This window comes from Lissotriton vulgaris, chromosome 4_1, assembly GCF_964263255.1.
Source record: "Lissotriton vulgaris chromosome 4_1, aLisVul1.2, whole genome shotgun sequence".
In the NCBI taxonomy this organism is placed as follows: domain Eukaryota; kingdom Metazoa; phylum Chordata; class Amphibia; order Caudata; family Salamandridae; genus Lissotriton; species Lissotriton vulgaris.
The window spans coordinates 1061311283-1061339037 of NC_141691.1; the positions used below are offsets into that span (position 1 = coordinate 1061311283).

The window sequence follows — 27755 nt, forward strand, 5'->3', positions numbered from 1 at the left end:
GCTATGTCGTCTAGCTACTTTAGCAACATTCTTCTTCTTCAGGAAATTGACTGTGCAAAGAAAGCCAACTGTTCTTGTTTGAAAGGTTTACAGATTTCCTTTAGGGTTTCTGGGCTCACCCTTGGCAGGTACACCACAGCTGAAAGGCTGTCCTGGGCAAAATTGAGGTAACACTGTAATAAACCAACCAAATCACAACAGAGTTAAAGAAACAGAGAATATATATCCTCACCAAGTTTAAGTAAAAAGAGCCAACAATAATAAGAAAAATAAAACCAAAATTAATATGATTTGGCAAGGGGATCAAAGATTATGATGCATACTTTACCAAATGAAGCACCGGAGACAAATAATTAAAGGGAGTGGAAGGAAAGGCCTCTTTTTGTATGGTCACTGAACATTTAATCGATTATTTATTTTTTTACTCCAGGTGCACTGACGTTGGCTAACCAAACATTAGTGCCCTGAACTTACATTGGGTATTTTTTATTGGCTTATACACAGTTGGCCTGAGCTAAGTACTTATAAGTCCCCAGTTAGGAAACAGGCTTTCGTTGCAGTTGTCCCCCGACTTTTTCTTCCTGACAGCCACCGTAGGATGCCCAAGGCCTCAGCTGCCCTATGCAACACCACAGCATAGGAGGCTCCCTACTCCGTAGCCACAGTACGGGGAGAAAGAATACCAAGGTCTTGGAGAGGTATCCAGACCACTGGAATCACCCACATCCACTCTCCAGTCTGGCTACTCAAGTTGGTCTGCTAGAGGGTTAATAGACCCCTAGAGGGTTAACAGACCCCTCTCAGTCCTCCTCACCCTCCTCTGGCTTCCACTCAGGGTGGTAGGGAATGCCAGGGATGAACAGCTGTACAAAAGTACCCTCTGACGCATGTACTGACGCCGGTCCAGCACCTTGTCCACGTCAGGGGTGAGGCCGGGGTCGATACCGGCTGGGGCACGACCGGCGTTGTCACTGGAATAGGCGCCGGGGAAGGTACCGTGAGGTCGAATGGCACCGATCCGGATCCAAGCCTTGATCCTTGAGAACCCAGCGGAGCCGGGGCAGGAGCCACCGGCATCAAAGGCCCATGGCCCCCAGCCAGTCCGTGGGGCCCGAAGGACGCCTGTAGAGTCGGGCTGCCCAAAGATGCTGTGCAGCGCTTTGTAAAATTAATGAAGTTGGGCAGGGGATGCTCCGGGAAAGGGAGGAACGCGCAGGGCCGTCCCAGCGGGCTCAGAGGAAGGAGCCGGAGAGCAACGATGCTCCGGGTCCAGCGTCACGTCGGCTGACTGACAGGGAGAAGGCTAAGAGCGATAATGCTTCTTCGCCTTTTTCTTGTGCTTCGACTTACCCGACGAGTGCGAAAACTTTGATGACAAGTGCTAATGGCTCCGTGACCGGTCCCGCGACCTTCCCTTCGACCGGGACCTTGAGGGCTCGGAGCAGACTGCTGGACCTCCAAAAGCTTTCTGGACTGCTCCCGCAAAGACTTTGGGTTCAGGACCTGGCAGTCTGAGCACGACTTCGGTCGTGGTAGCGCTCCAGGCACCAAAGGCACACGATGTGCGGATCGGTGATCGACATCAACTTGTGACAGGAGTCACGGGGCTTGAAACCGGGCCGACGGCTGGACATCCCTCGGGCACCAGGAGTCGAAGACTCAAAAGACGTCGACAAAAAGTCAAAAAAAAGTTAGTGAAAAAACGACTAAGGGGCAAGCTCTCTCCGGATCTGCGCTGGCTGGTGCAGAAAAAGAAAGAACTGACATCAGCGTGCAGGAGCAGGGTCTAAGTCAGAGGTCTTCAAACTTTTTCATGCCGAGACCCCTTCCTCAAAAGTTTTTAGGTGTAAGGACCCCCTCCTAACAAAATATTCTAGAACCTGTTACTCTCCATCAATAACCATAAACACCCTTAATTCCTGTGGCAAATCACTTTTACGGTGGGGAAATATTATTAAACAGTGTATTTTGTAAAAATGTTTAGGTTTTTCACTGCTAGGTAGCTACGTATAAAATAACTGGTAGTTTAAGTGAAAAATACATTTAAAAAGCTGTTATTCAGTGGGAAATTCACAATAGTACACTATGACACCTTTATTTGTTTAATGCACTTCAGAGGTCTATGTGTAACCAGGGACCCACAGAATTAATTCTTTGATGGTGCAGTGGAGAATAGTGATGTGTGCATTTTTTGTGCTAGAAGGTTAAAGCTTGTTACAGAAAGCACTGTGAATATGTAAGTCATTATTTAAAACTCTCATTTTAGTAATACCCAGATTGTACATATTTTTTTACAAAACTGTCCCTTCAACACTTCCTGGGATAGTAAGTGTTATACAAATTCAATTACAATTGAAAGCACACACTTCACAGTTCAATTGTTCTCTTTGCACTACCAGTCAAAAAGAATGCATCTGTGTCATCACAAAGCTTTGAACGATTCGATCAATTAAAACCAGTACCTGCTTTCAAGCACCCTTTATTTACATTTGCACCGAGGACAACAGTTTGTATTTATTTCAGCAACCTGCTGCACACGGACAGTTAACTGTCTGTGGGCTTCCGTTTCACAGCACATGAATACTCCTTGAAGGACACTCCCGCTGAAGCATATTAGCTATTAGAATTAACCGTCCCAGGAGGGTTGTCTTTTTCCAGAAAGTAGGGGAACGACTACTTAAATATGTTTGCAAGTGCTTTCACTGCGGAAACCATCTTCATACACGAAAGGTCGTGCGATTGCACTGTATAAATATAACATTTAGCAGAATGATGCCTCAATGAGAGCAACAAATAAAATATTAAAAGTTAATAGAAATAAATCTTACAAATAATCTTCATACATGTATTTGAAAGTAAATATAAATATTCTAGCACCAGGTGTCAAATGCCTTTCCAGTACAGGTTTTTTTATGCACCACAATAAAAAAATCGAAAATCGAAAGTATTTGTGTAGACTAGGTGAAAAAAAAACAGGACAAATTACAAATTTCGAAATAGCAGAAGGTAAGGAAAGTTCGAAGTTGCAAGGTTTTGGCCTCTGATTAACATCCCATTTTGCCCTGGCTGAGAACGGCCTGCTCCAGCACCCCCTTCAAGCCCAGATTGCACCTTCTCTTCCCTTGTAGATGCAGTGCATGAACAGGCCCAGCACGAGATCAATTAAGCTAGTACTGGCCTACTACAGAGCCCGACTGCCTCCTAATGGTCGTTGTCGCCAAGACCCATCTTCCATCAGCTGATGAGAAGTGTTCATAATAGGATTGCTCTTCAGGGTAGCTCCCAGTGCGAGGCTCTCGCGGCACAGCACTCGGCTGGGGAATGTGCGCCCCCCTACCTGTGACTCCACCCCCCCCCCCTGGGGGTCGCGCCCCACAGATTGAAGACCTCTGGTCTAAGTAGACACCGCAACGTCATTCCGGTGACCACAACCCTGACGACGGAGTCGACTGACTCCACCTACCGACACGCAAGGGGACTGCTGAGAAAACATTTCTCCGGATCCAGTCTGAAGCCTGGGGGCAAGTCTAAGGTAAGGAATCTATAACTAATGGTCTCTTTCAGATATTTTTTAAACAAACACATTGGTCTGAGTTCAGTCTTTGAGGGTGTGAAATCATCCCCTGCCTGAGCGTGTACAATAAATACTTAACACTACCCGCTGATAAAGCCTTACTGTTCTCCCACACTACCACAAATAAAGAGTAAGGTATTATCTATTTTAGCCTCTGCCAATCTGAGAGGAGCCACTGGACTCTGTGTCCACTATAACTTACTTTGGTATAGTATATACAGAGCCAGCTTCCTTTAAGGGAGTAGCAGGTAGGGCCAAAGGTCACCTCACCTTGGGTAACTTCACCCTCCATTATGCCGCACTCCTGTGGGAGGGGGCATAATCCTAGCCCTTATTGGAGGAGTCGCCTCATTTTCAAGATGGAGCGGACTGAAAAGTGTGCTTAAGTTTGACTCTTGCACCTGAGGGGTGGAGTTGACAAAGGTGGGCACACCTCCTAGTCTTTTAAAGTTTTACAGCCAGTTTTCCTACCCAAATTGGGGGTGTAAAGTAGGGGCTACCAACTGCTGCTAGCAGCAGTGGGTGGGGTCGAATACTAAGGCATCAGGCTTTTGAAGCTTCTCCTTCGAGCACTGTGCCCATACTGGGGGGAGGAGGTGTGACACCACCTCCCTGAATGTGCATTGTTTCTGGTACCAGAGAGCAGAGGCTCTCTACCCAGGGGTCCAGAAACATGTCTGTTTTTGGTAGGCTGCCTAAAGCCGGTCAGTGACAACACCCGGGTCGTAGGTTTTCAGGGGGCACCTCTGATGTGCTCTCTGAGTACATGGTTTAATAAATCTCACACTGGCATCAGTGCGGATATATTACAAGGAGTTGCTTGTTACCAAACACTCCTGGTTTCAGTGAAGCCATCATGGTGCTGGGGAACTCAAGTTGACGAGTTTCTAGCCCATTCACTCCTTTCGGCCTCTCTGGCACTTGCAATATTTAAGAATTCACTTAAGTATTGTAGGGGCTTACCTACAGCTAGAAGGGTCATTTACCTAGGAAGTGCTGGCTGGAATGGCACCCAGGCAGGCTGCCATGTCGACTTTGCCATTTCTTTTACCTCACAGAGGCATGCAAGCTGCAAGGAAAGTGGCATGGTACTAGCAAGGGGGTCCCAGGTTACCCTCTTCAGATTCCAGGCCCTAGGTACCCAGGGGGAAGAAGTACCAATTGAGGATTTGTTTTTAGGGAAGAAGCATTGGCACAGGGGACCTGGTTGGCAGGGACCCTGTGTACTACAATCAAAACCACATCAAATACCAGGTAAAATGTTGAGTCAAACCATGTCAAAGGAGGCCCTTATTCACATCCCGGGACACAGCTGTTTCCCTGCGTGCACCAGTCAAGGAAATCTATGTTTGCTCCCACCTGGTGGGAGTATTTTCAAAACTCCAGCCATGCAAGAGCAAACACAAAGTGCTCCCAGCCAATGGGAGGTTTGAAAAAGCCTACACAGGCTGGGAGCAGATTTTTGATGTGTTCGGGAAACAGATCAAAATATTACTGCCGCCTGGTGGGAGCAACATAAGTCGATCCCGCGCAGCCCCAAACAGGGGTATGGTGTGTCCCCTGGGTGGACTTCAGGGCACCCAATTTCAAGTAACGTGGGCTCTGGAATAAGGGGTCACTGGAGGGGTGGGGGGGGGCCTAACGGTTAATGGAGAGGGGCTGCGTGGTCCCTCTCCTCTTTATTTTCAGTAGTTGTCCTGGGGAACGGGTGTCCCCAGGGCCAAATAAGGCTCGGGGAGGAAAGCCACACAGCCGATCTCCCCTTTAATAAACAAAAACGTCCGATAGATGGGTTCTAATAAAGCCCATGGAGGGAGGTCAATTGCCCACCTCTTTAAAATAAATAAGGCCCGGGGGATAGGTTTCAAAGGGCCTACTGAGGCACGAGGAGGGAGGGCAGAAGCCCCCTTCCCTTAGAAATATATATTGCCCTGGGGGATGGGGTACACAGGGCCATAATGGGGTCATGAGGCCACCCTCCCCTTTAGAAATGAAAGGCCTTGGGGATGGAGTGCTCAGGTCCATGCTAGGTAACCAACCCCCGCTGCACACGGCCAAAGGCCATGTGCAGCATGGGGTTGGCCACAGGGCCTGGGGGAAGTCCAGGCTTTGTGGGCAAACCCAGTGCACAGCAGGAGGTTAGATTCACATATGGTAATTAAATACTATGTGTTAAAAAAAAAACTAGAAATTCACTGGGAAAAAACCAAAGGTTAAAATAATGTTATAGTTTGCTGAACTATTTAGTTATGATGTCATGTTTTAAACTCTAGACCCAATGAAATTCACCAGTTATAGCTACAGTTACCTAGTTACCTCAAGTTACTCTAACTCACCATGCACTGCTAATTACCTCACATATCACATCACTCACAATATCTTCTATGATTAATGAAAATATCACTGCAACACTTGCTGTGAAATTATTGATTAGAAAACTGTGCATGGCAGGGCCGCAAGTTATAGTTGCAAAAAACACAGTTGATGGACAGAATGCAGAACAATGTCTTACATTCACCCCAGTACAAAGATCTGGGCCTAAATCCATCGTTTGTTTGCACTCCACACCACCCTAGGTCAGACAATGGCTATATGCAAATCAGCCTTGACCCTGTGCCTCATGGGAACAGTCCAGCCCGAACTACCAAGCCATGTCTTTCCCAGACCGGAATCAAGCATCCAAGGACCGGTTTCTGGCTATCAGCCTTCTTCAGCCTGGATAGCTTGACTCCAGTGGTGTGGAGAGCCTGGGACTCACGTCTGAGCATACCCAGCACACTCGGGGTGAAATTGCAAAAAACACAGTTGATGGACAGAATGCAGAAAAATGTCTTACATTCACCCCAGTACAAGGATCTGGGCCTAAATCCATCGTTTTTTTGCACTCCACACCACCCTAGGTCAGACAATGGCTATATGCAAATCAGCCTTGACCCTGTGCCTCATGGGATCAGTCCAGCCAGAACTACCAAGCCATGTCTTTCCCAGACCAGAATCAAGCATCCAAGGACCGGTTTCTGGCTATCAGCCTTCTTCAGCCTGGATAGCTTGACTCCAGTGGTGTGGAGAGCCTGGGACTCACGTCTGAGCATACCCAGCACACTCAGGGCGAAAATTGCAAAAAACACAGTTGATGAACAGAATGCAGAACAATGTCTTACATTCACCCCAGTACAAAGATCTGGGCCTAAATCCATCGTTTTTTTGCACTCCACACCACCCTAGGTCAGACAATGGCTATATGCAAATCAGCCTTGACCCTATGCCTCAGACGTGAGTCCCATGCTCTCCACACCACTGGAGTCAAGCTATCCTGGCTGAAGACGGCTGATAGCCAGAAACCGGTCCTAGGATGCTTGATTCCGGTCCAGGAAAGACATGCTTGGCAATTCGGGCTGGACTGTTCCCATGAGGCACAGGGTCAAGGCTGATTTGCATATGGCCATGTCTGAACTGGGGTATTGTGGAGTGCAAAAAAACAATGGATTTAGGCCAAGATCTCTGTACTGGGGTGAATGTATGACATTGTTCTGCGTTCTGTCCATCAACTGTTGTTTTGCCGCAAGTTATAGTTCCCTTAAGGCACCAGTTATAATTACTAGAGATAATTAAGTATAAGTGGTACATTTCAGTGCATCTGAGAGTCTCACCCGTTCAGTTGTAACTTATCATTTCAGCTAACTATAAAGTTGCTTTAACCTTTTTTTGTGAATGTGTTGTGGGTGTGGGTGTGCGTGTGGGTGTGGGTGTGCATGTGTGTGTGTGTGTGTGCGTGGGTGTGTGTGTGGGTGTGTGTATGGAGGTGTGTGTGTGGGGGGTGCGTGTGTGGGGGTGTGGGGTGTGTGCGTGAGTGGGGTGTGTTGGGGGTGTGTGTGTGTTGGGGGTGTGTGTGTGTGTTGGGGGTGTGCGTGTGTGGGGGGGTGTGCGTGTGTGGGGGGGTGTGCGTGTGTGGGGGGGTGTGCGTGTGTTGGGGGTGTGCGTGTGTGGGGGGGTGTGCGTGTGTGGGGGGGGGTGTGCGTGTGTGGGGGGGGGTGTCCGTGTGTGGGGGGGGTGCGTGTGTGGGGGGGGTGCGTGTGTGGGGGTGTGTGCGTGTGGGGGGGTGTGCGTGTGGGGGGGGTGTGCGTGTGTGGGGGGGGTGTGCGTGTGAGGGGGTGTGGGTGTGTGAGGGGGTGTGCCTGTGAGGGGGTGTGCGTGTGAGGGGGTGTGCGTGTGAGGGGGTGTGCGTGTGAGGGGGTGTGCGTGTGAGGGGGTGTGCGCGTGTGAGGGGGTGTGCGCGTGTGAGGGGGTGTGCGCGTGTGAGGGGGTGTGCGCGTGTGAGGGGGTGTGCGCGTGTGAGGGAGTGTGCATGTGTGAGGGAGTGTGCGTGTGTGAGGGAGTGTGCGTGTGTGAGGGAGTGTGCGTGGGGGGGTGTGCATGTGTGGGTGTGTGTGCATGTGTGGGGGTGTGTGCATGTGTGGGGGGTTGTGCATGTGTGCGGGTGTGTGCATGTGAGGGGGTGTGTGCATGTGTGGGGGGGTGTGCATGTGTGGGGGTGTGTACATGTGTGGGGGTGTGTGCATGTGTGGGGGTGTGCATGTGTGGAGGTGTGCATGTGTGGGGGTGTGCATGTGTGGGGGGTGTTTGTGTGTGTTTGTATGCGTAACACACATAGAGGGAGTAACCTGTTGCTGCTTAAAACAGCATTGCATAAGCCCTAGTACAGACTAAATAATACAATTACCAGCAAACTGAGTAAGGTAAATGAGGGAATAAGACTAAGATGACAGAGTCAACCTGGATATAAAATATAGTGAGAGCTTTATTACCATCAATATATATATATGTTTGGACCTGGGTGAGGTAGGTTGGCAAGCTATGAATTCTGTTAATCTGTTTACTCGAGCTGTAGATAGAGCCCACGTAGCCATAAGAAGGAAAGTGAATGTACAAGATTCCAATAAATGGTTTGATAGTTTTGATGGAGTACTCTTATGTTTCCTAACAGGAACTAAACAAAAAGCGAATATGAATTATTTTCTGCCTCATCCGCTACAATTGGTCAGAAAATGATCCATCCTAGCTTTTTGCAATCCCCCTTAGTGGACACAAGGAGATGATGGACAGCGTGCTGAAACTTTTCAGACATTCACCCCCTAGTCACAGATCTAGGTTGAATCCATCATCCTTCTTTCGCTCACTTCGCCACCCCAGTTCAGACCCAGCCATATGCAAATCAGTCTTGCCCATGTTCCTTACGGCAACAGCCCAGCCCGAACTGCCAAGTCAGGTCTTCACTGGACCGGAAACAAGCATCCTGGCACCAGGATCAGGGTAACACCCCTCATCAGCCAGGCTAGCTTGAATCCAGTGGCAAAGTGAGCAAGGGACCCATGTCTGGGCATACTCTGTCAACTTAGGGCGAACAAAGCAAACTCAAAGAGATGATGGATGGAGCGCTGAAACTTTTCAGACGCTCACCCCCAGTCACAGATCTGGGTTGAAATCCATCATTGTTAGTGGAACATAGGAGAAAATTCACGAGCAACAAGCAAGATTTCTGCAGACTGTCTGTTTGGCCGGGAACAATCTTCCAAACGATTTGGAGGAATGATTTAGCAAAATATTAAAAGCAATCAACACAGCTATTTTGTTTTAAAGACGAATTTTCCCAGTGACCAACTTGTTATATTTTCTCTAGAAAAAAGCCACAAAAATGGATTTAATACCCACATTTCTGTGTTTGATATGGCTATATTAATTGCCAAGTAAAGATAACAAGAATATAAAATGCTAGTCAAGGTACAGTACTTGGCCCTATTTTCTTTTCTTCTTTGGTTTGAACTTGAGCAGACAGAACAGCGAATTTGAAGTATGCAAAGTGGTCTGGTTCAAGAATATGGATTGGTTACCTTTTTGATGAGTAATACATGTGTAATGGTTTTAATTCATCTAACATTTTATTTATTCTAATTCACAAATTTCGCGCCAATGGATTTCTTTAATTCGGATTCTGAACTGAACTATGGGCACAAGCGATCAAATGCTACTAGTCATTAGGCTATTCTTAGTTCATGGTCTACCCCCACAATAATACTAATCTTCAAGAAAGGGATCAAGTAAGATCCCAACTGCGGTCTACACATTTTCCTGACTGAGTACATACTAAAAGTAATTGGTAGAATTTTGATGAGCGGATTCAATTATAGTCAAAGAAGGCTGGTGTATTAGCAGAAACTTGGTACAGCTTTTGTGCTGAACTACGGATGGTGGAACTGTGCCTGAATCTACACCTGCAGCTTGAGAAGTAGAGAATGGCTTCAACTGGGTCACTTCCATTGCTTTTAATAACCTTAGTTAGGCTTTGTACGGGAAAACAGATAAAAAATTTGGAAAATTTGGCTTGGAAAGGATCAACCAATTTATTGTTTAAAAAATAGGGTAATGCCAGCAATTTCCAGAAGGTCAAGCATTTTTTTTTTAATACGTCTGAGGCTCAAAAAGATTATTTAACAATTTTGGCTCGTTAGAAATTATTAGCAGGTTGAGTTCACTGGCAAAAGGTCTGTTAAGAGTGAAGGTGCTCTGTATGGTGTTAATAAGTAGTGCGTCCTACCCCTGTAGGTTTTTATACAGTCCTCTGTGGTACCTTATTGTTTTGTCGACATCAGAGGTGGATATATATCAGGGTAGGTGGAGGCACTCAATGAGTGAGAGAGACTACTAACCTCTCAATGAAAGCTATGAACTGACTGACATTCGTAGCGAGTGTTTACTGTTAAACACACGGGCCTTTTGCTTACAACTCTGTAGTAAACTTCCTGGGAGCTCTCCGCTGTTAACGGTCAATTCAGTCAGTATAAATGGGGTTCTTCATCATGAAAGGAAAATGTATGAAGCATAATTACATTGCGTGTGATATGTGGGTCAATCATATCTACTTTTGCAGGCAACACAATATGGTGTAATCTCCTTGTGCTAGACTATTGAGGACCAACTTGGACATTTCAGCCTACACGTACCTGATGGGTGGGGGGAGGTAGCCAGACGATTACTTTTGTTTTAGTGCTGGAGTCATCTGTCAGCCTAAAACCTACCCATTTGCTGTTTACCATGTTGTGGACATCACACATGACAACAGCTCTCCTAATCTAGCTGGAAGTGTGACAAGGGAAGGAAAGCCTATGAATTAGGCCAGGATTAGCATTTAAAAGGACTGAATGTCTTTGGCACTTTTAAAAACTATGACCACTTTGGTTTTCTCTGGAAGCCCTCTGAGACTATTATAACAGGATCGACGGATGGTCTTCAGAGACTCGTTCCAGTATGGGAGGAATAATGGGTAGGGAGGAGTGACACAGAAGGGGGCAGCCTGTTTGTACAATTTGTAAGACCCAACTATGAAACAGTGCAGATGGCAAACAAAGGAGGATTCGCTGAATACTGCCAGTTGCAGGGGAGGATAAGTTGGAAGACAGATGCCCCTGTTGTCCGAAAATTGTCTGCTGGTGCCATATCTGTGGTCCTGAAAGGACCAGGCTGACTGTGGTGTCTAAGGCTGGGAAGGCTGTGTCTGTCTATATGCTAGTCCCTTGAACAGCCCCTGCATTTCCAGAACTGGTGGGGAAATTGTTTAGCAGGTGTGAGCAGCCCTAAGTTAAGTTACGTTAAGCTCTGCTGTCCTTGAAGCTTTCTAAATCTTAGTCCGCTGTCTCCCCAAAGATGCAAGGCTCATCAAAATACATGTCCATTACAACAGAGGCCCTTAGATCCTCTAGGATCACTAACAAGATCTCAGTAGCCATGTCCAAAACTACTTAAGTGTATAGGCCCAACAGACAAGTCAAGCTGACAATGCAGCACCAAGATGGCAGAGGAAAGCATGCATTTGCCTAAGTGACAATCCGTTTGGATTGCCTCTCCGAAGAAGTTATCAGAAACAAGTTAGGATTTACCTTGCTAGTTTAGGCCTGTGCAATAAGGCTTTCCGGGGCGGAGTGCTTGGTGGGAATTCTGTCACCAGGCACCAGTCTAGGACACCTGGAACCCTTTTACAGGAGGGCAACAATATGGTTTCAGCTGGGTAGTCATCAGGGTATCTGTGAGGGTATCTTTAAGGGAGCAAACATGTGAATATATCTTCTCCTGGCTGTAGGATCAACATTGATCTCAAGAGTCCAAGAGTACGTCTGTACAAGCATCAGTACAGACCCAGCAACTGATTCAGAGGGGGCTGACAGCACCATGGAATGACAACTACGGCAACCCGACTTGAGACCCTGGGGCCTTCTTTGAGTCTTAAGGTGCACCAGAGGGAGCTGGAAGTGCACTGGAAATTTGCATCATGGCCTCCTTAAAGGCCTCTGCTGAGGTGTTGACGATGGCTGGGGAACTCTGGGAATGCTGCAACCAACTGAAGGGTTGGCTGCATGGCCAGTGACCTAGAAGGAATGCAACTAATTTCTCCTTGCACCTTCACTCTGGAGTCTGAGGAACTGGACGGGGTTGAGTCCAACTCTGCTTTTTTGCTTGCATTTGCACTTCAGTGGAAGCATTGTTCTCTAGCACATGTCTGGAATCGCATTTAAAAGACACAGAAAGAATAGAACTGAAGTCAGGGGGCTCGGTTGGAAGCACTTATATGCAGCTCTGCTCTGTAAATTTCAGGGTGGAAAGGAGCCGGCCTCCTAGTGGCACACAAGAGTACTGTTACAAAATTCTCCAGATCCAGTCAAGCACTTAAGTGATATTCTAAGGTGAGGAATGTAGACTATCAAGGTTCCAGTGGAATCAATGCAAATTAATGGCAGCTGCAGCTCTCTCTTACAGGAAGAGGTCTTTCACACAGTTCAACAATTTACAATAAATAAATAACTTTCAATGTTGCAGGAGAAGATGGGTTTCTTCCAACAGATACCTTCAATTACTGCTTTTAAAGACTGTGATCGAAAATTATCTAAAGCCTCCATCTCAGGTAAAGGAAAGAGAATTTATGTAGTCTACTAAATTTATTGCTCAAGTACAAGCTAAAAATTCAAAAAGGGCATACTTTTGGATTTTAGTATCCATTTTCTGAAATTTCTCTGTAGGTTAGATGGGACAAACTAAAAACCACAGTTCCTCCTAAAGAAAAACAACATAGTTTGCACAACCTCACAGATTCATTGCTGTTAGCAGTAACTTAATATTAAACAAAAGAAACATTCATGTTTAAGATGGAATGCATATCTTATACCTTCTTTTAGTATATTGTAACAAAAAAGGCGTGCTCTTTCCAAGTCTCCAAGTTGTCGACAAATGCCCACATAGACTCTGCAGAGAGCCTGAAGATGATTATTTTCCAGAGACATCATTTCACCTTTCAATTTCTTCACTATTGCATGTAGCACAGGTTCTGCTAAATCCTGCAATCAAGCATATCATATAATGTTTTTTTTTTACATTGAGAGTTCATAGACAATGGGTAAACATTACATGCCAATTTTCGCAACAGAATTAATAAAGTACATAATACATTATGTAAGAATAGGCAGGCTGACAGTGTATCTTAAACATACAAATTCAGATTTTAAGAGAGTATAATGCTTATAAAGTGCAATGTGCATAGTGCAATATATTGATAATAAAAAAGGCTAGCAGTACCTTTCGAAAAAAAGAGAAAGAAGTTCAAAATCAATAACTGACATTCGAACACACTCCAGTATTTATCGTATTTTCTAAGGGCCCCTGACCTCAGTGCATATTTTTTTTCCCTTCCCTGAATCCTAGATATTTTTGCCTTCCATGCATTTAGGGTTGGTACTTTATCCGTTTTCCAACATAGCAAAATAAGAGATTTTGCTACCAGTGATGCTATGAACAAGGACTCGTCATAGGGAGTGGAACTAGGGGAACAACGCAAGACTGAAATTAATTTATTAAATGTGATTGTGACATCGATTATGTTACTGAGGTATTTTCCTATTTCCAGGTACCCTTTTCTTCACAGCGGAAGCACTTATCCTCTACTTGAGGATAAATATTGTGGAGAAACGAGGGTGTTCTATAGATTAACCATTTACTAAAGAATTGCATTCGCTTGAAATTAGCACCTCGGAAAATGGACTTGTTACATTTATTAACATTATCCCAGGTTAATTTATTAATCGCAATATCTTATCTCTTTTTCCACCTGTATCTAGCCTTATTATATAACGCAATTAAATTATCTTCATTGAGATTTTTTTTATCCAAGTGCTAATTTTCCTCTGCGTCACTTTATTTAGCGCTTCAGTTATATGTATTTTGTCAAATAAATTACCCATGTCTAACTCTCTTAGTTCGGCATGGAGGCTGATAAAAGACCATTTCAGGATTGTATTCGAATGCTGGATCTCCCTCTCAATTTCCTCCCAAGATTTCCATCTATTCCCTAGTAGAAAATCCTCAATTTTTTCAAAGCCGTTATCCTTCCAGAGTCTCACAATGTTTTTATCAAGTGTGCGCCTCTCTCCTATATTTAAATTCATTAAGCTAGTTGAACTATTTATTGTAAAAATATCATAGTATTTCAGGAGCTGGGTTTTATGCTTAAATAGCCACTGTATAGACTTATAGCGTACCTTCTTTGGGTATTTTGTGATTCTTACTGGGTCATTAATTTTGAGTTCAATCAACATCTTTCTCATAAGAAAATTATCTGCTTCGTGATCTTTTGTGAAAAAAAACCTAAAACTTTGATGTGCTAAGGAGCATAATAATAATCTCTAATATTTGGAAGCGACAACCCTCCCTGTACGGTTGGGATGTTCAAAGTGCTGAGTGCTAATCTCGGAGTCCTATTTGCTCATAAAAAGGAAGAGAACATGGCATCCTCTTTTTTTAAAAATTAAACCTGAATTGCGCAAGGAGCTGCACTAAAAAGGAAGTTAAAAAGTGGTAAGATAGACATGCAAATTAGGGCGGCACAACCCATTATTGATCACGGCAATTTGTTCCAGCCCTTTTTAATAGAGGCATATAATTCAGTGGATAAAGATCTTCCAGGTTTTCTGAGATAAAAATTCCCAAATATCTCTTAGGGAGGGTATTATATATCTGTCTGAATTCTATTAATAAAGTGCCTACCGTGCAATTACATAAGATGATTTCCATTTTATTTGTGTTTATCTTATAGCCTCCTAGTTTTTGGAAATCAGATAAGATATTTAAAATTTCCACTTGACTGGTAGGTTTTGAATTTAGAAAAAGAACAATGTCATCGGCATAGAGTTTTATATTCGTCATTTCGACTACAGGTACTGTGCCGGCCATTTTCCCCCTAATTGCGATCGCCAAGGGTTCAAAAAATAAGGCAAATAAAATTGGCGATAGAGGGCAGCCTTGGCACGTGCCTCTGTTAATTTGACATGTCCCAACGTTTATATTATTAATAATAATTTGTGCCCTAGAGTTCTCATATAGTTGTTTCAGGAGGGAGATAAAATCAATCGCGAAATCAAAGCTGTGCAAAATCGCAAAAAGGCAGTCCCATGACACAAGGTCGAAAGCCTTTTCGGCATCTAAGAGCCAAATCTGTGCTTCCACTTTATTAATGTTAAAATAATCCAATGCCTCCAATAAAAAAATTTGTGTTGGTATGGAGGTGTCTTCCTGCTATAAAACCACACTGATCTGGACCGACAAGTGATCCTACTATTTTATTCAGCCGGTTCGCCAGAAGTTTTGTAAAGATTTTGTAGTCTGTATTTAAAAGACTTATAGGCCTGTATGAGTTGGTGTTTTCCTTATCTTTTCCTTTTTTAGGTCTCGGCTAGTAACGCGCTGAAAGCGCGTTCTCGCCAGAGAACTATTGTCGGCGTCTCAGCAGTCTGAGAACACCAAAGTAAGACAAGACCTGGCCGCGCGCAGCGTTTCCCCATAGGATAACGTTGTGCGCGCAGCCAGGTCTGGTCTTCACAGCATTGCAAGGTTGACCGGATCGCGTCGCGCACCTCTCTGGAATGCAGGGGGAGTCTGCAGAGAGGCACGCGGTGCTTCAGCAACAAGCCCGGGCTATGGCTCCTGAGTGCTTGTTATATCTTTCCGTGTGCGTGAGCGAGAAACAGCCGAGGGAGGCAGGCATGCGGGACGGACGCTGTGAGTGAGTGCCCCTGCCCCGGGGGCTCTCAAATGTCTGAGTCAAAATTTAACCAGATTTGGTGGCTCGCTGCACCCCATCGACGGAGGTGTCTGAGCTCTGCAGGAACCGGTGAAATGCGAGCAGCGGGTGTCATTTCTTTTCGTTACATGCTCGAACAGGCTAAGTACCGGATTGGGTCGCGCGCGTGAGCTTGTCTGTAGACAGCCGCGCGGCTGGTAAGTTTCGTTTTCGCTACTTCCTTGTTTAAAAGTTTTACCTGATATCCATAGAGTGGTAGAGGCGCTTTGCTCATGGGAGTAATACTGCTTGAGAAAAGCGTTTGGTAGCACGGAGTTTGGGAAGTTTACGCAACGCACCTGCATCTCCCGATCCCTCCCCCTACCCCTACTTCTATGAAAGGTGACACTCCGGTCCCCGGCGTAATCTCCTCCAGGGCGCAGAAACCAGAGCTCCGGGGCATCCCTTGCGAGCCCCCAGTGAAAGCGGGCAGCTCGGGTGCCCCCTCAACACCCTTGTTTCATGAGCTAAACACCCGCTCAGCCAGACACGGCTTTCTGTACAGCGGGCTTATCAGGAGCAGCACCATCACCTGGCTGCCATCCGGCCGGGCCCCTGACAAGGCACTCTGGAGAGGCGGGACTCGAGGCGCATCCACGAGTCCTCTCGGGCCTTCGCCTGTCACTGTCTAGAGTTGTCAGCATTCCCTCAAACATGGGGAGACGCCCAGGCCTTCTCCTGCCTCTTCACTACATGTACAATCCAAGCATTAAAGATGTTACCCCTACCACAAGGACGTGGGAGGAACGGTGAAACCAGTTTAAATGCATTTTATTTACAATGAATCATTCACAATAAAAGGTACACGCATGTTTCATACTTAAAAAAAACTATTATGTGTATGCATGTAAATGTTTGTAATTTGATAGAAGGTATAATCTTTAAGTTATCTCGGAAAAGAACACAAACCACTTTATAAAAAGCAATCAAGCGTAAATTACTGCGACACATTTTGCCTATTTCCGAAAACATGCTACAAATCTAAAAACACATGTAAACATGTTTATATATGTAAAAAAACCGTTTGCTTGCAGACAGGCATACAAACAGATACAGACTGCCGCAATAAAAGGTGCATACCTTTAACTCATGCTAGCCACCTAAGAAACACTGTTGGGGTAGCTGAGCCGAAAAAACGGAACACCCAATTAATGCCATTTTTTTTATAGTACATGAATCTGAACTACAGCAAGGCAGAGTGGAAATATGTTGGAACCCCGTCGACTCTGGCATCAAAAGAGAACGATAGAACAGACATTCCTCTGCCAAAGTCTAGGGTCAGGTGAGGACAGTGGTAGTCACAGACATCCTTGATCTGGTTTAACAAAAATGCATGTGTTCATACAACGCGCATCTGTGGACAGCCTGTTACATACAGCCAATATCATAATTAAAAAAATCTTTTTAGGCGTGACAGTGATTGACACCCTCACCCCAGACATGTTTTCTGAAAGAAGTGGTTGTTTATATTATGCTCTCGCCCCATCTCTCAGCAACCTTTCTGTTTTGTGATGCTTAGATGTCTGTTCCCTCCCACACCTTTCCCGAGGTTCCTCTTTATGCAGCTGCCATGACGTTTTCCTGGTCCAGGTGTGACAGTCTGCTTAACTCCATTTCACCTTTTTTCCCCCTTTTCCGTTTTGGGACTTGTCTTGTTTGTGGCTCGTTTCTTCTTCGCCCTATCAACCAGACCCCTTTGGTCAGCAACCTACTACCAATCCCTCCCTGCTACATCATTTAGTTCCCTGTGTTGCTTCCTTGTGTTCTCCCCCTGTGCCCTCTTTTCCACTACCTTATCCATAAGGCGCTTGGAGGTGACATGACATGACATGAAAGGAGTGCTAACCACTATAGCTTCAACCAGCATCACACTGTCTGTGTAAGGGTCACTGCATGCATTAAGCAAAAAAGAATACAAAGTTCCCCGGGGACAGCAAAAGAGGTATGTGAATCTGGATTAAAGCAAGCACAGGGAACAGGGTGGTCCCTTGTTGGAACTAGGAGACCTCACACACCCAGAAGCTTTAGGTGTCATGCTTCATCATTGGTCTCCTGCTCCTCGTCAGACTAGCGCTGCAATGTCAGACGGGCGCCGTAGGCGCTTTTTGTTGGAGATCTTTTGTTCCAGCCAATGATTTGCGTGCGTGTAAGGGGTCTGGTGAAGGTGTAGTCGTGAGGGTGTGGTGAGGTTTAAAAAAGGTGAGTCAATACACTGGGGACTTTATTCACGAGGCTGACTCCCTTAGTTAAAATGGTTGGAGGGGAGAAAGGAACGATGAGGTGCACAGTAAACTAACTCAACCCTCTAAAAAGGTCGACATGTTTCTTGCCTTGCTGGCAATTCTTCAGGACCTCGGATGCTAGGTACTACACAGTGAAAAAGATAAAAAAGATAAATACAACCTCACTGGGTCAATCAGAAAGCAGGCCAAGGGGTCCTGCTTTAAAAGGGGAGACCCTAAAAGTAACCCTAAAGGGCCCGCAGTCTGTTCCTGTGGGGCTGTTCGTAAAGGCAAGGTACCTCAAATCAGAACAGCCAGGGCTTAGAACCTACCCACCACGGAAAGCGCCCCACTCGGTAGCGCGGAACAGCTGCATGCATTGTCAGCAGCGTAGCCAGTGTGTCCTGGGCCCTGGAGCAAGTTAGGAAATGGCCCCCCTGGATGCGGGTTGTGCCCACCTTCAAACCGCCCTTACAGTACAAGCACCGGGGGAGGGAGGCGGATTAGCAGCGGGCCTCTCCACATGTCTCGGCTCGTTATGCTGGGGATATCACTGTCGGAGCACTTAAGAGATTGGTTGTAAAGAGCGCTGGCCGCCCGCTACAGTGTTTACACTCTTTCTGCTCCTGCTGCGCGGCTCCAGGCACGATGGGGCATCAAGTTGAACACAGTCAGATATGCTGCTACAGTCCGCTCAGTGTCCTCAGCGATTCACTGTTTCCTACAAGGGGAGTGCTGGCTAAAAAGGTAGCTACGTATTAGGGGCAGATGTCCTTACTTGGATGACGGTGCAGCGCTGTCGCGAGAGTCCCGCAGCTGCCCCAAGTGAGTGTTCTGGCTCTGCTCTATTGAATTAGGGTATGACCCCAGGCCTCCACAATGCCGTGCTGCTACACCCCCGAGACATCCCAGCGGGCACAATCACTGTGTTACCTCAGGGGTTCCGAGGCTTCTTTGCTTCTACGGGCTCTGCTGAGTGGATCTGGGGCACACTAGACCAGCTACTGGCCACCGTCTGACTGTTGTAGCTGCAGGCCACCCCACAGCATTGATGGCGCCAACTCCACTCCTGCTGCATGGCCTACTGCGCACTGGGGCGCCCAGGGGAAACAAGTGCTAACTGCCGATATGGCACACTCGGTGCCTGCAGTGATTCCCAGTAGTCTTAAAGGAACGCCGACTGGAAGAGTATTCACCAGGGGCAACCTCACTTATTTGGGTGGTGGAGCAGTGCTGCCATAGGAATCTGGCGTCCGGTTTCTTCCCCGCCCAGTCAAGGTGGGCCCCAGCCCTCCGCAGTGCTGCGTCACTACCCCCAAAATATGTTCCAGCGGGAGCAGTCACTCCCCCTGGAGGCAGGGGAGTTCCACTGCCGCCTTGCCTCTCTGGTCCTCGTTGGTTGGATTGGGTGCACCCAGGTTCCTCTCCTGCGGCGGGCCGTCCCCGGTCTTGGGTTGTCCCCATGTGCTCAATCTCTCTCTCTCCTTCCCTCTGTGTGTGCCAATTTGCTCCCCGTGCCTGTGTGACACCTCTCAGCCTCTCTTGTGTGCATTCTTCTGTGCCTCCGGCTGTGTGCCCTCTGTGCCTCCCTATGCACTCCTCCTGGACTCTCCTGTATCCTCCTGTGTGAACTTATACTAAGTCCCTCTGTCTGCCCCAATCTGCCCCATCCCTTGTGTTGCACCTCTTAGCCTTGCTTGTGTGCGTTCCTCTCTCCCTCCGCCATGTGACCTCTGTGCCTCGCTATGCCCTCCTGAGCCCTCCTGTGTGCTCCTCTACACCCCCCCTGCCTACGTCCCTCTGTGTGCACAAATCTGCACCTTCCCTCGTGTTGACCCTCTCAGCCTCTCTTGTGTGCAGTTGTCTCTGCCTCCCGCTGCCATTCACAAACAATGTTTATATACCAATTGCAAATTAAAAAAAAAATGTATGCAAAGCATTGTCATTTACAATGCCAATAAATCAAACTTTAATGCTGCGAGACCTATTGCATTGCAAATGCTTGTTTAGAATACTGACTACCACTGCAGTACGAAAATAATCTGGCGGAGACCCTCCCTGTAGTAAATAATTAGCTAGTAGCAGGAACTCTTTACGAAGGGCACCATCAATTTTTTTTTTAAATTCTGCGGGAACACCATCCTCACCAGTGGCTTTGCCGCTAGGGAGGGAGCTGATTACCGTATCTAGTTCTGCCTTTGTGAACTCCTCAACAATTTTTTTTTTTACTTGTTACCTAATTTGGGAATTTGAAGCGCCCCTAAAAATTCACAAATGGTTTCGCTTGCGGCCCCTTCACTAGTCTGATAAACTCCCTCATAGTGTTTTAAAAACATCTCACCTATAGATGCAGTGGTCTTCACATGCACTTTGGTAACAGGATCCAAGAGGTGGTCTATTCTATTGCGAATTTGATTTTCTTTAGCTTGCCACGATAGGAGTCTGCCTGTATATTCACTCTCTTCATAGAGCTTCTGGGCATAAAGACTACTGTTTGCGTCACCTAAATCGTAATAAAATTCCCTTTTTATTTTGCTTCTGCTTCTGCTACTTTTTGCCCAGAAGCTCGAGATTTGACTCTATAGTGATCTTGGTTAGCGTGCACAAGATTAGTCTGTAAATTAATCAGATCATTTTTGAAAGACAATCAGAAATTGCAAATGAATTTAGCATTTTAAAAGTTAAGAACTGTGTATTAAACAAAACGGCTGTTCGAATAAACAAAGTAGAAAAAGCTGAACAACATACTCCAATTTCCTCAGGCTCCCTTCATATAACTTGGAAAGCTAGTCTCTTTCACACAAGTACTTCGATCGGCAATATACAACGTTAAAGAAATGAACAATCACAACTGATGTTCCACACTAAAGTACAGACCTCAGCTCATAAGCACCTCCTTACCATTCCCCTACCTTAGTCCTATTTCTACATGAAAAGCACCAAAAATGCATTTCACCAGTTTACTGAAACATTGTTTAATCTGAAACAAGACTTATATCTGGATGAATAATGTTCAATGTTTGTGTTTGATTCAGTAGCAAGGAAATTGATACTTAGTAAGTCCCAGAAATAGAACTTTGAAAGTATCTAGTGTCTTAGAGTACCTGCATGTCCCCCCCAATGCATGTCTGCTGAGCGCATCTGTTTACCCATTGTGAAGTCTTGCAAGCTGGAATGTTGTGAAGCTGATGGGTCTCAATGACAAGACAATAGATCTCGCCCCACCATGTGTTTCTCTAACACCACCATGCCAGGGAGCCTACTGCGTCAGCAAAACATACGCTTTCCAGTCTCTTTATGTCTGAAACCATTGATCTGTCACATCCATCTGCAAAGGACACCTGAAATCAGGCAGGCATTAAGGAACAGGAATACGCAGGAGGGAGCTTTACTTAACATCTGATGGGCAGTTGCTTTCCACCGAAGACAATCTGTCTTCTAAAACACTGCTCCATCATATTAGGATGATCTGGACTGACTGTCGATCTGATTTCATCTTGTAATGTTTTGGCTCAGATCTTGCAGAAGACTGAAAGTCATACACACAGCTTCTATTATTTGCAGTTTGGAAGACACTGAGTAACCAATTATTTTGAATAGCTAGACGAAGAGCCCATTCCACTAGAAAAACACTGCTACCACTAGCATGAATTCGAGAAGTGGAGTCAATGTATGGCCAAATAAAATAACTATCGGTAATGAACTTTTTTAAAGTTTGAATCACAGGAAACAACTATTATGGCATCTTGAGGGTCAAAACATTTCATGTTTCTTAGGCACAAATTAAGGTAAAAAGATTTAAAAACTAACATGCAGAGATTGTCTATGTTTTTCGACTGGTTTGGATTTGAGATTCACTACAGGTTGAAATTCCTGCTCCAAGTCTTTCTTCAGAACTTAAATGGCGAACAGCGTTGCTTTATTGTTATTTTGAAAAGTTCTCCACTATCTTCTTTAACAAAAGATATTGCATTTTCTAAACCAGTCAGTGTAGACGTAATGGTATTAACGCCCTTGGTGGAAAGAGAGGCAGAGATCAGTTGAATCTGATGTTGTACCCATTCTGCACACTATTTACTATTATCTTTTGGTATGGCTGCAAATCCAAGCCACACCAGGCTGTTAGACAAATATGTCAAACTCAAAAAGTCATTGCTTGGGGGTGGGCTAAGCCCTTGCAGGTTGCAAATGGGCTGTGGGTTTTCTCTAACGTGAGAGGAGTTCAATGCTTGAAAGCAGTTTGATTGTTGTTTCTGGGAGCTCCATAGCAGTTACTATCCCTTCCAATGCACTCGCTGTTGACTCCAGTGTTCTTGCATGAACTGAACCCAAGGAAATCTCTTCATTTTCTCTAGACAGACATATTGATTCACTGTATAGCAACAACTCTTGCTAAGAAGTGCATCCAAGATACTCTGTTGCACATGAAGAGTCAAAGATTCTAAACAGAACCATGGACACTTCTTTATTGATAAGACGTAGTAGGAGACCTGGGCAGATAATTAGCTGCATGCTAAGTTGCGCTGATGGCCTGATAGGAAAGGAAAGTTCCTTCTTTGACAATCGTCTATAAATCTTCTTCCTTCTCTCTGAACAGAAGCTCCATGTGTAACTGCACTGAATAACTGCAGGCAGTGACCCAAAAGCTCTAATGAGAGGCTGATTTCATAACTGTTGTTGAGGTCTGGCATAATTTCCTGCTCTTTGACCCCTGCCTCCTGCTTCCTTTTCTAGCAGTTCCTATGACTCTAAAGTGTTAGACTACTTCATTACCAAATAATGGAATGATGTATTAGGAGGTGGGGTGGTGGCTGTAACGGGTATGTGTCATGCAGAAAAAAGCATCTGAACTTGTTGGGCTGCACCTTTTGTGGAGCAACTGAAAGCTTGTATGTGCTGTATCTCCTCAGATGACCATGGTCATCCCTATGATGATCATATCTGTGTTGATCTTTGCACGGAGGCTCTTGTATGAAAATATTAGTTCTGGACCTGTACATCTCATGTCACTCTGGAAAATATTTTACTAATTGTGTTTCTTAATACAGTGCTTCTCCTTTTAAAGGCTTATTTCCACTACAACTGACATTAAAAACATCAAGAGATAGATCTACATTGCGAGTAGTGCCCTAGAGTCGAACACAATGGCCCTCAAATCCTAGACATTAAGTGTCACATCATCAACCTGGAATGATACCGCCTAGTCTTGAGATTGATCTTGAGGAGTATTACATTGTTCAAATATGGTCATGGCATGCAGTGAAGAGAACTCATGCTTTCACACAATATAAGAAGAGGCTTTATTGTTACATCTCTCAGCTGAGGCCTGAACCTAGCACACTCTGTAGTCCTGTATTCTTTTATCTGAATCAGTTGAGATGAAAATCCTCTAGAGAACAAGGTGAGTCTGTGCAGTGGTGCCCTTTGTTTTTTTTCTTATTCAGTGTTATCCTCCAGTTACTATTTTGCAAGACCACAGGTGTATTTGATTTTGTATGAAAGCTGTGCTCAGATTACTGGACAGACCCACATTATTGGTCTTTTCTGAGTGAAAGGGTCTACTGTCCTCTCAATTAACGCAATGTAGTGAAAGGTGTTGACAGCGATAGTAATACATTGGTCTGGATGCAAAAGGTTTTTTAACCATACCCATTACAACAGACTGCAACATGGAACTCGCTAGTTAAAGATTATCCAACCACCATCATTGAAGTCTCTTGCGTTTAATATGTGCAGGGCATGTATGTGGTTCAAGCATTAGTTATTGAAAGTTGAACGATTGTACAATCTGTGAGTGCTTGTGAAGATGGTGGTTTCCTTTGGGAAGGTAGGCTGTTTAAATGTTGGGAGCTCCCACACTACATGTCTGCTTTTCCAGGTACCCCTTCTTGAAACTCTGCTGCACATGGTTGGTGGGGAGGGGCGCTTATGCAGATTATTTCTCCGCTGCCTGGGTGAACACCATCATTCTATAATTTCTTGTGCTGTGCTCGATTTCCCTAGAACAGATGCAAGGCTCAGTCCATTCCACAAAACTAATGGAACAGCCAAAACGAGTTCGACTGGGTACTCTTGTCTTCAGAGCTAGTGAAAATTGGACACTAATTGGAAGGATGTACGTCTCGAGATTGGAATGGTGCTCGATCTTTAAATAAGGAAAACCCAAAGGAAATGATGGACGGAGCGTTGACAATACAAGCACTCACCCCCAGTCAACTGATCTGGGTTTAATCCATCACCGTTCTTTAGCCCACTCTGCCACCCCAGTTCAGACATGGCCATATGCAAATCAGTCTGACCCTGTGCCTCATGGGAACAGTCCAGCTCGAACTGCCAAGCCATGCCTTCCCGACGGAGAGGTGAGTCAGCCAGATCATGCGTGATGTAAAAGCATTATTGCCACTGCGCCTGTAAAGTCCGTTGTTCGCCGGACTCTTGTGCTTAATACTGCGGCGGTGTTCCGCCATCATTAAGCACTGCTGTGCTTGTGCTTGTGATTTAGACTTAGCGCTGCATGCCGGCGTGCTTGTAAAGTCCAGCGACGCCGGTCTTCTGTGTTTATGACTGCAGAGGTGTTCCGCCATTAGTAAACACTGCTGTGCCTGCTCTTTGGACTCAGTGCTGCACACTGGCATAGACACGGCTTCGAGCTGCGGCGGTGCTCTGCCATTATTTGAACTAAATGTGGATTACCGGCATATAAACGGGGCGACAATGTTTCTTACTTTTTAGTAACAATCATATCGAGTAAGAGACGTGATATTAACATCATTGAGAAAGCGTTTTGAGGTTCCCACCACTAGAAGAGCAGCATTTTACATTTAGTATGGGAACGCATAAAGAGCCTGCTAATCTCGTGTGATAAGAGTATAATGCCTGGGTGTCGTTCTTATTGAAATAACCTCGAGGTGACTGCATTCTCGTGAGTCGGTTTCGACTTCAGCTACAGAGAAGCACATAACTACACAAATAGATGCTTCAAATAATGTGGTATGCTCTAAAGATGAAACTTCGGTGTATTTGATAATGAACTAAGATCAGTCAGTCAGTCAGAATATCTTTATTCGACTTAATTAAAGTCATACAAAGAAAGAAAACATTAAAACAGCACATTAAAAAGTATACGTTGCGGTCATGACATTTAAAAAACACATCTAACTCAATACACATTTTAAATACTATATACACATAATTAAAAAGTATATATATATATAAAAACAGTGCCTATAATGTAATTTCAGGCATTTAACAAACATTTAGGGCGGAGTTTGGCCAGCCACTTTCGCCCTAGCTGCCGCGACTAAAAAATTTGCAAGACCAAATGCTATGCATGGGTTAGTCATAAGCTGTAGGTAGAGCAGTGCGGGTCTCACCTGTGTGAACCCAGCATTTTTGAGTAAGGGGAGCAAGTGTTTTTTCCTTTGCTCGTGGAATAAGCTACAGAACATAATGAAGTGCATAGTGTCCTGCACAGAAAAGTGGTCGCAGCTGCAAGGAGCGGCTAGTTCTGGCTTCTGCCAACCCTTAAAAGAGCCTAGGTGAAAATGAATAAGGTTACACCTTAGTTTAGTTAATAAAAACCTATGGTAAGGGATAGTTACGAAACGGAGGTAGGGGGCCATTTGAGGATCGCTCAGCAATAGAAAGTGAGCCCTAACTGCCGGCTTCTGAAGCTCAACTGCCTCACGGCTTGCTTCCTTCCTTTCTAAAAAGGCTTTTTTTGTTTGGACTATGTCACGGGTCGTGATTTTCTCAGGGGAATGGAAAAGTTCTGGGCGACCCAGATCTGAGAATGATTTGCTTAAATAGGCCAGCCAAGGAATTTTGCTCTGATTGTCCAATGATAGGACGTCCCTCAGAATTTTATGGTTCAGAGGTAAATCAGCATTTAACCACATTTTCAGCCACAAGGTCAGGGGTGCAACGCTTAATAGGTCCGACAAATATGGCAACCCAACCTCCTTGTGAATGGAATAGGTGGGGGTTGATTGGGGGACAGAGAGAAGGGATCTAATGAATCTGTTTTCTGCTCTCTGAATGGGGTCGAGGTTTACATAACCCCACAGAGAAGATCCATAAGATGCGATGGCAACAGGCTTACTTTTGTATATCTTCACCAACGCTTCCATGGGCCTGGCACCCAATTTGCCGGCAAAGCCCAGGAGTGCGGATGAAGATCTAGTTACTGCCAACCTCTTTGCATTTATCTGTGGACCCCAAGTACATTTTTGATCGAACAGCACTCCCAGATAGGGGAATGTAGTTACCTCGGACACAGGGGTCCCACTGCAGAAGAATGATTTGTGTCTTCTCTTTGCGCCCTCTATACCCATGACCATGGTATGGGATTTAGATGCGTTAACTTTTAGATCCAAATTTTCCATAAAGGAACCAAAGGCGTCAAGAAGAATCTGCAGGCCAACACCCGTGCGGGCTATCAACACGGCATCGTCCGCGTACAGGAGTGCCGGAATGTGGGTGACTCCTGCGCGCGGTACGTCCGTGCCTCTGCCCCTCAGGTGTGCCCCCAATCCATTAATATAAATGGTAAAAAGCGTAGGGGCCAGGATGCAGCCTTGGCGTACTCCTTTGAGGGATTTAAATGAGGAGGTACACCTACCATTGTTGGACACACGAACAGCTGCGAAAAGCTCCTGATGTAACGAGGCCATATACATGACTAGGGCTTCGTCAATTCCCATATCTAACAAAATCGACCATAATTTGGACCTATTGACGAGGTCGAAAGCCGACGAAAGGTCCATGAAGGCCAGAAAAACTGAGCCCTCCTTAGCCATTGTATACTTAGAGATGAGTAAGTACAAATTAATGCATTGCTCGATCGTGCCTTTACTCTCTCTAAAGCCATATTGTAGGTCGCACAGCCCGCCACATCCCTCAACGTTCTCCCTCAATCTTGCTAAAAGAACTTTCCCCAAGATTTTTACAGTGGAGTCCAACAGAGATATGGGCCTATAAAATGCTGGGTCGTCCCTCTGGCCTTTGTTTTTAAAAATGGGAACGATAATAGAATTAGCCCATGAGGCGGGTGCTGCGTTGGAATTTACTGCATTAAACACGTTAGACAACACTCTCGACCACATTTTAGGAGAGAACATAAAAAAGTCGGCCGGGACTCCGTCCGGGCCCGGAGCCTTATGTTTGGTGGTTTCCATAAGCGCCTTTTCTACTTCTTGGGGTTTAAAAACAATGGGGTTGACATTCCCATTAGAAGGTAAACGACTATTAATGTCCTCTACGGCTGCGTTGCCCCCATACACATTTTTAAAAAAGGATAACCATTTTTCCTCAGTGATCACGCAGTCCATTGGTAGATTGTCTTCTTCCGAAAAAAGAGGGTGCTTGATGATTTCCCAGAATCTTCTGCTGTCCTTAAGCACCGACACTGAGAGGAGTTCCTCCCATGTTTCGCGCTTGATGGAGTCTTTGCGGCTCTTAACTGCTAACTTATAGATTTTCCTTAGCCTCGCAATTTCCTCTTTTGGTCTTGGAACAATTTTAAGAGCCGACAACAGATTTCTGTGGGCCTTCGAACATGCCGCGTCGAACCATCGCTTGTGAACTTGAGTTCCCGAAAGAGGTTTAGCTATAAGATCTTTCGAGACCTGTGCGCATATTTCCTCGTAGGCTGAAACCAATAGGCTCCCTTGAGTGTCAGGATCCTGACACAACTCAGTCTGCATTTTAATCTTAGGGAAGCATTTTTTGTAAAAGTGTTCCGGGATCACCTTTGCCCATTTTATTCTTCTATCTTGGTCTGTGGTCCTCAAAGAGGAGGCTGGGT

The 27755-nt window shown here is 45.4% G+C and overlaps 1 protein-coding gene across 4 annotated transcripts in view; it reads right to left on the reverse strand.

Moving 5' to 3' along the window:
- The window catches only part of ICE1 (interactor of little elongation complex ELL subunit 1), an 868698-nt gene that overhangs the window by 317355 nt on the left and 523588 nt on the right, over positions 1–27755 (reverse strand). For all 4 annotated transcript variants that reach the window (XM_086965290.1, XM_086965289.1, XM_086965288.1 and 1 more), the window contains one exon: positions 12786–12954. In XM_086965290.1, the coding sequence (XP_086821416.1) occupies positions 12786–12954 (169 nt within the window). The remainder of the gene's footprint in view (positions 1–12785; positions 12955–27755) is intronic.